The sequence below is a fragment of the Lissotriton helveticus genome, chromosome 4_1, assembly GCF_964261635.1.
Source record: "Lissotriton helveticus chromosome 4_1, aLisHel1.1, whole genome shotgun sequence".
In the NCBI taxonomy this organism is placed as follows: domain Eukaryota; kingdom Metazoa; phylum Chordata; class Amphibia; order Caudata; family Salamandridae; genus Lissotriton; species Lissotriton helveticus.
In genome coordinates this window covers 1472407058-1472421381 of record NC_136063.1, presented here as the reverse complement: position 1 = coordinate 1472421381, position 14324 = coordinate 1472407058, and the positions used below count along the sequence as shown (strand labels likewise).

The following is a 14324-nucleotide window of genomic DNA, read 5'->3' as shown; positions in this document are numbered from 1 at the left end:
CCCCCCACTGGAAACCAATCAAAGCCCACCTGCCCCATTAATATTAAAATCCCTAGTTAAGATAACAGTTGGTGACCATGTGGACAGCTCCAGATCCAAGAAATCGAAGATATCAGGGTCATCTTCCGTTGAGCCATATACACACCCTAAAGTAATCCATTCCTCATTCACTTTGTATTCTATGAGGACCCATCTACCCCATCGGTCCTCTAATTTTCTCCTTATTATAAGATCCCTTTGTTTTGACAAAATTGCCACTCCTCTGTTTTTGGCACCCTGCTTAGTATAGGCTAATACTTGATATCCCAACTGGTCTAGCAAATAACCCTGCTCTCCCTCAATATGAGTTTCTGGGAGGCACACCAAGTCCACATTTAAAGATCTTAACCATGTTGCCACCCGCTGCCTCTTGGTTCGGTCATTTAATCCACAAACATTTACAGTAATTATACGAGTACCCATTATGTACAGCAAGTTAACATCAGTAACAAACAACATTCTATCATCTCCTCCTTGTAGTGATCTGCCCACCCTCTCAGTTTTACATATTTCATTAAATCTTCCCTGTCCATAAATATTCAAACAAAAAAACAGCCAGGTGCCCTGTACCCCTCCCCCCCATTCCCCCACACCCTCTTACGGGCAAATAGGTCAGACCTGACCTATGCATGACAGCTTTAGCCCCAAGTTCCACCCACCCCTCTCTCCCCTGCTCTAGTTACCATCTTATGTTTTATGCCAAAGATGCTGATACTATTGTGTTTAAGACACGCATTTAGTCTTTTCCTTTCAGGTTATTCAAGTTATTGTTAAGTTATTGTTAAGCCTTTTGTTTTGTCTGGATTAGTGCAACCACCATATTTTTTGTGCCTCCTTTTCTTTGTTTGATTTCGTCAAGGTATGTCTGAGCTTTAATCTCAGAGAAAAAAAATCTTAGTCTGACCCTCATCAATTACCTTAAGGTGAGATGGAAACATCAAGTAGGCTTCACAGCCCATGTTTTGGAAAGGGGTTATCATTTGCCTCATCCGCCATCTCCTTTCCACCGTGGCGTGGCAGAAATCGGGACGGGCAAAGAAGGTCGTACCATTATATGACCGTCTAGCTTCGGGCTTGGCTTTGTCCATGATTTCCTGCCTTAGAAGAAAGTTCCCTACAAATATCAGGATTGCCCTAGGTTTATCAGTAGGTGAGGCCCTTTTTTGGACCATAGGGAACCTGTGCGTTCTTTGTACCTCCCTTTCCCATGCCCAGCCCGTTAATTCAGGAAAGGCCCCCTTAAGCAACTCAATAACGAATGCGCGCACATCCTGCCCTTCCCTTCCTTCCACCACACCCAGTAATCTTATATTGTTACGCCGTTGGCGGTTCTCATAGTCCTCGAGTTTCCAGTGTACATCAGTTGCCATCTTTTCCTGTTCCCTCCGAAACTCGTTCCAATTCCCAACTTCTTCCTCCAATTTCTCAGTCCTTGTTTCTACTTCAGTAACCCTTGATGCCATGTCTGTATATAGTTTATTAACTTTTCGTAGAGACCCCTGTATTTTTTGGTTAGCCTGTTCGCTTCTAGCCTCCCCCTGCATTTGCTTTAGTGTTGTGTACAGCATATCCATCGTTGTCGCTTGTGCAGGTGGGTTGGGTTGGGGATCAGGCACAGCGGCAGCCCCCTCCTGATAAAGCTGAGAGGTTGCTGAGTAATCCCAGTCTAGTTTTTTGGAGACTTCTATATGTGAGGGACTCATATTGGTTTTAGACTTACTGCGAAATCTATTTTTCAAACTTTTTCCCCTTCTTTTAGTAGACACCTTATGCATTTCCCCACTGTCCGATGTTACAGCTTCAGACTCCAGCTCCGACTCTGTCTCCGAAACCCCAATATCGCTTTCAGATATTGAGTCCACCCTCTCATCATTGTCCTCCTCATCGTTTACAGAATAAAAACATTCGTCACTGGGGGATCCAGGGTTCATAATGGAGTCAGTCGGGGCTTGTATAATAAGTGTTGGTCTGCATTTTTTCATGCTTATCCCCGATCCCTGGCCTTCACCATTTTGGTCTCTCTGTTGCATTGTACTCCCCCCCCCCTCTGCGAGTAAGGCTCCAGCGTGTTCTTCAGCATACTCAGTCGGGGGTAAATTACACTCAATAGCAAGGGGAACAATCTGTAAGTCATTTACCCTATCTGAGGTTAACTCCGGTGAGTCAATTGTATTTTGTATGACCGCGTATGCTCTATAACATCCATTATTTCTATAGCCTGTTCAGCCTGAGGATCATACCACTGTATCTTGCCACTGCCACTTTTATCAGGCACATTTTCGACTCGCTCGCCGCCCTCACGGTCCCCCTTACCAGAGAGCGATGCTTGGGTCGTAGGCTGCCGCTTCATGTCTAAAACTACTGTAATGTTTTGATTCTCAGACAAAGCGGTAGTCTGCCTTCTCTCATCTTGAAACTGACCGTGCTGCGGCGTCCTCTCAGCCTCGAAACGTAGTCAGCTGTGTGGTCGTCGATCGCGATGCTCCATCTGTCGTCCGTGCGTCAGTTTCACCTGCGTTCTCTATCCGAGCCTCTCGGGGCTCCGCGCTCGATTCAGCCAGACCATACACAGCTCTGCCAGCCCCCAAGTCTGTCTGTATTGAGGGGGTTGTTACTTCCGAAATCGCCACGACTGCTGTGGCTGAAAGTTGAGTCGGAGCGGGTGCTGCAAAGGATTCGTGAAGGGTAGGCTGGCGCATACTTCCTTCTTTGCCAGCAGCTTTACCAGCGGCTTCGTTGTTCTGCCGCTTTATTCCTTTCTTTTTTAGTTGAACCTTCTCCTTTTTCTCCTTTGAATTTGGTTCATTCTTTTTTTGTGCTTTTTCAGTATTCTCATCCTCCTCTGCGTGGTCTGCATTGTCTACATTGTCTTTCAGCATATTTCTTCGAGTTCAGTTCTGTGTCATCGACCGAAGATTAGAGCTTGGAGCCGCTACACCGGGATCACTTAAAGCAGCATTGTCCTTTTCTTTCACCCTCTGTGTATCTTTCTGCGGTCTTGGACCTCGTGGGGCCATACTTTGCATCAGGGCTTGTAGTAAAGCCAGTAGGGGTTTACTCTGCGATCCAAGCCAGCAAAGCACGCTTGACAAATTAAGTCCGCTTCTCACTATCCAGAAAAACAGCCGCTTTACAAGTTTTATATGATACTGCATACTATCTTTGTGACAGCAGTGGCGATCGTTGGCATTTTCCCGTTGCTTTCACCATTGAGCAGGAGCCTGGGAGGATAGCGACTGCCCCTTACGGCCTGTCAGCGGCCATCTTGCCCCTCGCGGAAGGACTCTTGTCCACCTTAGACCACTCTGCAGCAGTCGACACGGTGTCCCATGCTATCCTTCTACATCGCCTGTCAAATGCAGGCATAGCAGGAACCGTGTTCGAATGGTTCAAAAACTATCTTGCACACAGGCGTCAGATTGTCAGGTTGGGTGACTTCTCTTCAGAAGAAAAAACTATCAAAACAGGAGTTCCGCAGGGCTCCAGTTTAAGCCCTACCCTGTTTAACCTTTACATGGTTCCCTTACTGAAATTAATCTCATCTTTCAACATAAGTACTGTCGCTTACGCTGACGACACTCAGCTTGTTCTGACCCTTGATAAGAATCATTCCAACGCAGAACAAGTACTGAAAGACTGTCTGTCAGCAACCTTCAATTGGATGTCCCTTAACCATCTAAAATGTAACTCATCAAAGACTGAGATTATCCCATTTGGTCCTAACAACTGCTTCTCCCCTCAAGACTAGTGGCCAGATAAAGCTGAACCCCCCCGCAGACTATTAATACCGCCCGAAACCTTGGCATAAAATTTAACAATACCCTAACATTCAACCAGCAGGCCAAAGAAGTAGCAGGAGCATGCTTCGGCAGCATTAGAGGCCTTAGAAAATTCTTCGACTTCCTCCCTCTGAGTGCCAGACGTACGGTAGCCATAGCCCTTGTAACATCAAGGTTGAACTATTGTAATAGCCTCTATGCAGGACTGAACAAATCTGCCCTGCATAAGCTACAAATGGTCCACCACGCAGCTGCCAGACTGGTCCTCAGACTGCCTAGGAAATCCTCAGCCTCAACAGCTCTGAATACTCTACACTGGCTCCCAATAAATAAGCGCATACTGTTTAAGGTCCCTACCATCACCTACAGAGCCTTCTACCATCATGGCCCACTCTATTTGCGTAAATATTTCAGACAATATCAACCTTCACGATCTCTTAGGTCCTCTACTGCCAACCTTCTGCATGTCCCCAGGTTTAGGATGACAACGCGAGGAGGTAAATCCATTGCAGTCATTGGAGCGAAAGCATGGAACAAGCTTCCTCCATGTCTGCGTCAATCCACCACTGAACTAAATTTTAGAAAGCTTTTAAAAACATGGATTTACTCCCTGCCCAACTCTGAATGCATGAGGCTCCTAGGATATGCTGCATAGACAGGTAGACTTTACCATTCTTTCTGCCTTTATTGGAATCCAAGCGCCAAGATACTCCCCGGAGTGGTAGTGCGCTATACAAGTGCCGTTTCACATCACATCACATCACACCTCTAAATCCACATTACTGTATGACTCCATAGCGGCATTCTCCCAATCCCTGACCCACTCCCTCCTTTACATCAATCTCACTTGTATATATTCTTAACACAATCCCCCCTCTTTCACCAATTACCTTACACATTCCATTATTTTTATCTTGGAAAATATGGACACTCCTGCACATTTGCATACCGACTGTCTTAGACCGTAACCACTTATTCACGTGCACTCTCATTAGGCGACTTATTGGCACCGTAGATCCGTGCCCCACTGCCCACTTGGACTGGACCCCCTCGCGGTTCGCCATAAGGTACTTGCCATCATCACTTAGGACAACCCTCCTAGCAATTTCCATTGACTGCCTGAGCACATGTTTACACACAAACACTTCTGACAAAATGTTTACCTACATACACAACCTAGTAACCAGATGGTGAGGCACATATATCCTACATTGTGCATTATTCTGATTTCCATTTTATCTATTGTTTTAAAAAAAAAACACTTGTTTAAGTTTGATCGATATAGCATTGTTTTCCATTTGTGATTATTTAACAAATGTGATTTCATCTATATGTATAATCTAACAATCTAAAGTTTCCTCTACCAATGTAACTTTTTTGACTACAAGAAACACTACACACACTCACCATGAAAATGCATTTCCTAGGCTGTATGTATATTTTCCATTGCTGTGGTCGTCAAGTCGGTTCCCATGACAATCAGGTTTTGGTTTACACCTTGATTCTAATTTATACTGCACTGTAGTGAATAGCGATGTTGTGAGCGCCGAAATGCGTCATTCATCACAGAGGAATAAACACTATATATACGGCGGATCCTGGTGCTCGTGATTACGGGCGCATTCGGGAGCGGAAAGGGCCTCATCTCTGCATTCAATTGGTGTGCCAATCTGCAGTTTTCACGCAAGCGCTCACCCACTTGGGCTAACATTGTGACACTATGAGGCACCCAAGCCACTGGGTTATATTTGGAACGTCAGGTCCTTAGCAGATGGACTACATTTACAATGATGCCATGCCTGCTCACGCCCATTGGGGCGGGACTGTTATCAGCAAATAAAAGTTGATATGTTTAATGGATGCATCTTTGTGTCAATTGCAGGCCGGTGATCAAGGGCTACAGCTTGAAACGTTTGGCATTCTGCAATACGAACGCTGCGCTGGCTGTGGTGGTGGCAACTGCCGGTGATGGTGTGTGGAAACCCTTCCCGTGTGACCTTTCCTTTGGGGACTCTCTGTGTTTTGATGTTGAGCGTCTCGTCCGCCGGCGGAAAGGTCCCGCTGCTGTATCACAGCGGATCCTGGTGCTCGTGATTACGGGCGCATTCGGGAGCGGAAGGGGCCTCATCTCTGGATTCAATTGGTGTGCCACTCTGCAGTTTTCACGCAAGCGCTCACCCACTTGGGCTAACATTGTGACTCCATGAGGCACCCAAGCCACTGGGTTATATTTGGAACGTCAGGTCCTTAGCAGATGGACTACATTTACCATGATGCCATGCCTGCTCACGCCCATTGGGGCGGGACTGTTATCAGCAAATAAAAGTTCCTATGTTTAATGGATGCCTCTTTGTGTCAATTGCAGGCCGGTGATCAAGGGCTACGGCTTGAAACGTTTGGCATTCTGCAATACGAACGCTGGCCTGGCTGTGGTGGTGGCAACTGCCGGTGATGGTGTGTGGAAACCCTTCCCGTGTGACCTTTCTTTTGGGGACTCTCTGTGTTTTGATATATATATATATATATATAATCTACTGGCGGTCGCCAGTAGATAGTTATAGTTAGAGCCTATTATCCATAGGAAATCCGCAACATTCTATTTGGAATAACTTTGGCGCCAATTGACGAATCTTCGCGAAATTTTCAAAACTTTTGGCCAGTTCCGGTACGCTCCTGTTTCGAAAGTTTCATGGTGATTCATCAAGCCGGGGCAGAGAAAAAAGGGGGGTCAACGGGACTGGTTGGAGATGCCTCACATTCATGTGTATTCAATTAAGGGAACATTTTGGCATCAAAGCAGAGTAATTTTGAATTGAGCAATGTATTTCAGGAGATGTCTTACATGGTCCTATTTGAGCTTAATTAATTTTTGAATAAGTTTGACATCCGGATTTTGCTATTTATATGTACTAGTCAATGTTTAGCCAGAACCCACTTGGGTTAGCACTAGATATGATATTATCATTACTGAGAAGAATTCCGACTTGTCATTCAAATATGAATGTGTAACTACGCCCGATTGGCATACAGATTATCACCGAAAATTTGCATAGAAGGTGGCTGTATTTCGCAAAACAAGTGAAAGGGGCTATACTAATGCTCGTATTGTGCACAGTGCTCATGATGTGTAAACTCACTCAGGTATATCATTTGACTGTAATCTTTGAAGTATATTGATACAGTTAATACTATGTAATGAAATGTTGTTCTAGTAGGAACAGGCATTGTGTCAAATAGACACAGACGTTATTTTACCATTATAAAATGGCCGGCATTATTTTTAACCAGGCAGTACTCTTTTGTTTTTCCCTATCACATTGCACGTCACTTTGTATATATTCACAATCGATTCCTTCACTAAGGTTACCCATGATCAAGGCTGTTATCCGCTGAAACGCGTAGGGCAATTTCTGAAATCCTTATGCATATGGAATAAATCTTCATGTACTCAACTGTAATGGACTGCCTTTATTAATTTACTTATGGGAGGAGTGCATTCGTGCTGCTTTGTGGCATGTGCTGATTCTGGATATATATATATATATATATGCCTCGGAGGATGGGGTCCCTGGGGCAAATTATGGCCTCAGGAGGGGGGCCACGCGGCCCCCTTCCGGATTTGGTTTTTTAAATTTAAAATTGGGGGCAGGCCCTGGGGGATGGGGTCTCCAGGGCAAATAAATTAGAAAAAGAAGGGGGCTACACAGCCCCCCTTCTTTAAAAAAAAAACGGGATTGGGCCGGAGGTCACGCCTCCTTCTTGCACCACTCTGCAAACGTGCCCCCTGGCGCGTTTGCATAGAGGGAATGAATTCCCCTGGAATACTGGGGCTCCCTGGGGGCCAACTAGGCCACCAGGAACCTCCAGTATGCGCCAGGGGGCTGCGTTGTTCTGAGGCCACGCCTCTTTTACACCTCTCTGCAACGCAGCTCTGTGGTGCTTACTGGAGGTACCTGGTGAGCTAGTTGGCCTCCAGGGGACCTCCGGATTTAAGGGGACTTAATCCCCCAACTTAAAACTCGCCACGGGACGTGTTTGCACAGTGGTGAAGGTAGGGGGCGGGGCCTGATGTGATATGTGTGCAAACATGCCCTGTGGCGTGTTTTAAGTTGGGGAATTAATTCCTCTTCAATCCAGAGGTCCCCTAGGGGCCAACTAGCCCACCAGGTACCTCCAGTAAGCGCCACGGAGCTGTGTTGCAGAGTGTTGTAAAAAGGGGTGTGGCCTCTGAACACCTCTCTGCAACGCAGCTCCCTGGCGCATACTGGAGGTACCTTGTGGGCTAGTTGGCTCCCAGGGGACCGCAGAATTGAAGAGGAATTAATTCCCCAACTTAAAACGCGCCATAGGGCGTGTTTGCACACATGTCTCCTCAGGCCCCGCCCCCTTCCTTCACCATTGTACAAATATTCCTCTAAAATCAGTCGAACTACGAAAACTGTTATCAGGAGAGAACCCAGTGCGACATCTTTTAGCCCAGCACTGACCATGAAAAGTAATTCTAAGCGTACTTACCAGTAACTTGTATTTCCTTCCATAAGAATCCATTGTGTGGTTTTCACCAGAAAAGTTTCTAAGTATCGATTTTCACAAACTGAAAATATTCCTTAAAATTGCCTGTATGACTTAAGCGCATTCTTTCGACTGTTTATAGGAGATGCACCCGTGCTGGATCCAGGATCCACCACTGAGTAAGAAAAAGTAACATTAACACTACTTACCTGATAAGTGAATTTCCTCCCATAGGATAACATTGGCGATTCTATGTGAAAAAGTTTCAAAGTGTCTACTTTTAAAATACAATAATATTTCTTAAAAATCACTACTGTAACCAAAACGCTTTTACTCAACTGTTTACAGGAGTTGTCCCAGGACTGCATCTAGGATCCAGTCCTGTGGTTAGAAAAGTAATCCAAAAAGTAACTAATTGCATTTAACTAGAAATTCACATTGAGCTCAATGTTGCATTGTGTCTGATTACAGCTGTAACTACTGTACTTACCAGTCTATTGCCTATTTGCAAAGTATTTAAACTAAAGTAATTCATCTGAGAAAATATATTTTGTAATGTAATGTATAATGTAATTATAATGTCATTCAAAAAATTAAATATCTAAAAATAAGTTGATTAAAAATTTTTTGTAAATCAGTAGAAAAATAAAATAAAAATAACAATACATTTAAAAATTGTCATTCACAAAACCTTTGCAATTCATTGAAAATACCATAGGTTTCAGGCATGTTATAGTTAGGAATTAGCATTTAAAAAACCTTAGAAATTCACTGAAAAAACCATAGGTTTCAGACAAGTTATGGTTAGGAATTACCATTTTAAAAAACTTAGAAATTCACTGACAAAACCATAGCTTTCAGGGGTGTTAGAGTTAGCAGGACATTTCATTCGTACAAAACCATTGAAACTCATCCGTTATAAATTGTGTGCCCGCAATCCACTGATGATGATGTCACATATTAGATCATTCATGACATGGTCATTGACATCACGGATGACATCTCAAATTACATCACTGATTACATCACTGATGACATCATTCAGTGAATGTAGTTTAGTTCGATATTTAAATATATATTATATATATAGCAATCTGTATTGAAGACTGACAGGATGTATATGTATGTGTCTGGATGGAGGATTTAGTAGCACTGTCATTGACTGTCTAAGTGACTAATTTAAAGTGTCTCACTAGATATATGGGATAGTGACTAAACTGTGTGAATATATGTTTCACTGTATCTCTTGTTGTGTAAACTACTACATAAATTGGTTAGTAGCTATGTAAAGTCTATATTAGTATTAATTAATGAAGTGAGTATTTGTATAGGATAGTGAATGTGTGTGTGGTTGGATGGGAGGTGTGTGACTGTTCAAAGATGCATAAATAGTTGATTTAGTAGGTATATGAGTTAAGACTGCACGTGGAAACACTTGTTTGGGTGAGTAATATAAATATAAATATATATTTATGTACTGAACGTTTAAATGCCACCTACTTTGGCAGTCATTGTGGGCTAATAAAGTGGGCACTTTTCTTGCACGCTCCATATAGTTTCATACTTTTTTCCATGTGTGATAATCCTTATAGGGAGCCATTTGAAATGTATAGTCACTTGGTATCTCTAGATCTATTCTTCTTGCGTGAGTTAAGGCTCAGGGCTTTCTTTTTTCTTTACTACAGTTTTGCGTTGCATTGGCATTCCAGCTCGAGTGGTCACCAATTATTTCTCAGCACATGACAATGATGCTAATTTGCAAACTGACGTGTACCTTGATGAAGAGGGGAGACCAAACCCCAAACTGACAAAGGACTCTATCTGGTGAGTTTAGACAGCTTGAGTGGTTCACATGGTTCCAATACCTTTTAGCACTTGTCATCTGTGTATGGAACTATATGAAATATTTTGTTGAAAACACAAGAAATAACTTTTGTGGTTGAGTTTTTTATGCTACCTGGTCTATTTTGTACTACAGGTCTTGAATATCATGATCACAAGCAATCAATACTAGAGGTTTGATATTAAATACAGATCTGTAACTCTTTAAGGAAAATGTGGGTCTGGTCAAAATATATTTGGAGCAGTAGTCCACTAACTTGTGGGGAAATGCAGTACTTTTTATGACTAATTGTTATTGCATTTATTCATGTTGATAACCCTGCACTGAATCAAAACTGCACAGATTTTCTCAAGTAGTTAAATAGATGATCACAAATGGTAGACCAGGAGGAGTTTTTGATATGTTATACAACTTTGAGGAAGGATGTACGTCCTCAAAATTAACTGTACATACTGCCTTTAAATAGATCTGGGCAGATTTTCGATTACGCTGGAATAATCTGAATAATTTTAGTAATTCCGTGTTACTCTTCAACGCAGAATTACGGTCTTCAATTACCAGATCTTCAATGGGAGCCTGTGTTCCGACCTACAACACAAGCTCTTATTGAAAAAAGGGGCGGTTTCGGAAAACCTTGCACCCTGTGGAGGGCACCCCATGGTGCCTGTCACACTGTGCATGGTTCTACAGGGGGGTTACTTGGGTACCACCACGGCCCCCAACCGGCCCCCAACCGAAGGCCTTAGGATAAAGGGGGTTCTGCTAGGGCCCCCAAAGTCAGTTTACAATAGCTTTTTCGTGTTGGTCAGTCTGAGTCAGAAAGGCTGTCTGAATCGGACATCGTAATACATCTGTCGGGAACGTGGTCCATACAGCTGTACTATTCAGCTTCAACCGACTCGGAGTTTCTGAATACCGGCGGAACCGATTTGGAATGACCGAATGGTTACCCTATCATCATAATTGGTCGGTCAGAAATGTTTCCGACCGACCAATTACAATGGGTTCCGAAACGGTTCAGGAAAATCGAAATGCCATTTGGAGCCTTTCCGACTGACATTGTAATCAGGCCCCAAGAGCGCACCAGGAGACACGTTTGTAGAGTGGTGGACAAAGGGGGTGTGGCCCGATATCAGAACTCAACAATCCCGATGTGTGGGACTTACTGGAGGTAACAAAGACGTCATTGGGGTCCAACTATCCCTCCTGTTACCTCCAGTAATTCCAGACACTGGGATTGCTAAGAGGCTTTCAGAGGCCACGCCCCACTTTTTCCACCACTCTGCAAATGCACCTCCTGGCACACTACTGGTTGGGGGATGAAGTCCACTTTACTCCTGATGGACCTTGGGGGCCAAGAAGCCCTCCTGGTACCTCTTGTACGTCCTATGCATTCCTGATACTGGTTGGAGGCCCAGCCTCCTTTCTACCCCACTCTGCAACCATGACTGCTAGTTAAAAAACCATAGAAAGTCACTAAAAAACAGGTTTCAGGGATGTTATAGTTAGAAATTAGCATTTAAAAAACCTTACAAATTCACTATAAAAAACACACGTTTCAGGGACGTTATAGTTAGAAATTAGCATTTTAAAAACCTTAGAAATTCACTCCCAAAACCACTGTTTCAGGAACGTTATAATTAGGAATTAGCATTTTAAAAACCTTAGAAATTCACGGAAAAAAACAAAGGTTAGAAGGATGGTATAGATAGTCTGACATTTCACTCGTACAAAACCAGAGAAATTCAGTTATAGTTAACTTGCACCAGCAATGCACTGCTGATGACATCACATATTGCATCACTCATGACATGGTCAGTGACATCACTGATGACATCTCAAATTACTTCACTGATGACATCACTGTAGACCTCATACAGTGACTGTGAGGGTTTTTAAAAAGTGTAAGAATGTTTTTATATATATATATATATCTATATATATATATATATATTTTTTTAAATGGACATCTGATGCTCTAAATAGACATCATTAAGCAACAAGCCTTGCCTACAGAGTCTGTTTCCCGGGCCTGCGCCCCTCCTTTGGAAGGTTGCACCGCTGGGATCCTGGTGTGACATATATATATATATATATATATATATATATATATATATATATATATATATATATATATATATATATATATATAAAATGCTCAAATCCCTCCACGTCGGGAAAGGAAACAGCACTCCGGTGGTTGCAAACAAACAGCAATTTTATTATTCGCAGCAAACAAACGTTTCGGCAGAAGCCTTCGTCAGTGTTTCAACCATTAAAACATAGTTCTGGTTTAAATAAAGTTTTGTGTGCGAGAATAAACATCAACAAGGGGCCAGCCCAACCGATAGAAAGATGGGCGCCATCTTGGAACGGGTTCCTAATATAGGAACTAATGCAAAGTAGTACCGTGAATCGGTAAACATACATACAAAATGGGCAAAAAACTGTCAAATATGTATATGAACATAATAAAGCCGTGGATCGGCATTTGCCCCTTAAAAAAGATGCACATCAAGCAACAGGCATGTACATTTAAATATAGACATTACCATACTTAGAGCTATGTAAATATGTTTGGCATATTTCATTTAACAACAGTTCACTGTAAACCAAGATAGCAACAGTACAGACAAATAGTTATAGATAATAAGATGATAGGATAACCATCATAACACCAGAGACGACCAAGCGTCTACTGGATATAAAATGAGAAATACTAGATATACCAAATAAATGTATGAAGGATAACCCTCATAATAGAGATTTCATAGACAACTCATGTTAGTCCATAGCACATTATCAATAGATAATACAGTTCATCTAGAAGACATATATGTATGTGTATATATATATATATATATATATATATATATATATATATATATACATATATATATATATATATATATATATATATATATATATATTTCAACCATATATATATATTTCAACCATGATCACTTCATGTTAAAATTAGTATAGACCCTTGGAGAGAACACCATTCCAAGATGGCGCCCACAGTGGCGTAAGGGGTGTAGTCCTATGTCCATGACAATGCTTATGGTTTGTGTGTATGTTTATAACATGGACTGTTAGATGTGGACAAATGACACACTGACGAAGGCTCACGCCGAAACGCGTCTGTGCTTTTCTTTTTCCCTCTGATTAAACCCTGGCTTTGACTTTGATCCGCGAGTGCTGCCTCTTTCTTTTGGACTTTGGGAGAGTCGAGCGTAATGTGAAGCGGTTTCCCCACGAGCCGCTAGCAGCACCCGTTCCTGAGTGCACAGCTTTTCTGTGGGAAGTGAGCGTGTTCCGAAGAGGAGTAACGCTGTGCACCGCTGTAGCTGCTGGAAAACGACAAACGTAAGGAGAACGTCGAAAACCGGCGAGGACGCCGTGGCTGGGCAGCGCTGGACTGGTCCGGGGCTCCTGAGATCGACGATCCTACCGGTGAGCTATCTGCTTTCTTTCCGTTTATCACGCATATGCCTAGCGTGTAGCAGCATTGAACAGTAGAACGTCAGCGGTATCAAAGTCAGCCGGGCGCGAGGGAAACAACAAGCACCAGGGGTTGCTTAGCAACAGTCTGAGCAATACCCTTCGTGATCATCTACAGTCACAAAACACGGAAGAATGTTTTCCGATTCAGAGCGCATGAATGCAGCAAAGGACATGTTTAAGCGCAAGGGGGCTCCAGCAAAGGCGGTGGATAAAACAACAGTCCCTGCCGAATCTACACAGGAATGCAAATTAAAGGACATTTTCATCAAGTTGGAGAAACTACATGAGCGCGAAGTGCGCAAGTGGTGGGAGGCGACGAGCCTCACAAACTACATTGAGGAGAAAAGAGTACCAAGGGGGCTGAGAGTACACACAGTACCTTCATATGAGCATCCCGACCCCCAGCTCCTAACAGACAGGTTCGACCACACGGCTTCCTATTGCGAGGGCACACTGAAAATTCTAGTCAAGTATGCCTGGAGCGATAGGGGTAAAGTATTGGAGGAAATTGATGCTATAAATGAAGAGCTTGACGCAGAAACGGACACGGGGGCCAAGGCAATAATATCCCAGCACAGAGACCAGATGAAAAGCAGGCTGGCAAAGTACGAGCAAAAAATTAGGATGCGCAAACAGGAAAAATA

At 43.1% G+C, this 14324-nt stretch overlaps 1 protein-coding gene across 1 annotated transcript in view; it reads left to right on the top strand.

Moving 5' to 3' along the window:
- Positions 1 to 14324, top strand: part of F13A1 (coagulation factor XIII A chain) — a 485935-nt gene that overhangs the window by 250756 nt on the left and 220855 nt on the right. Inside the window, exon 8 of the mRNA XM_078688057.1 lies at positions 10016 to 10154. Within this exon, the coding sequence (XP_078544183.1) occupies positions 10016 to 10154 (139 nt within the window). The remainder of the gene's footprint in view (positions 1 to 10015; positions 10155 to 14324) is intronic.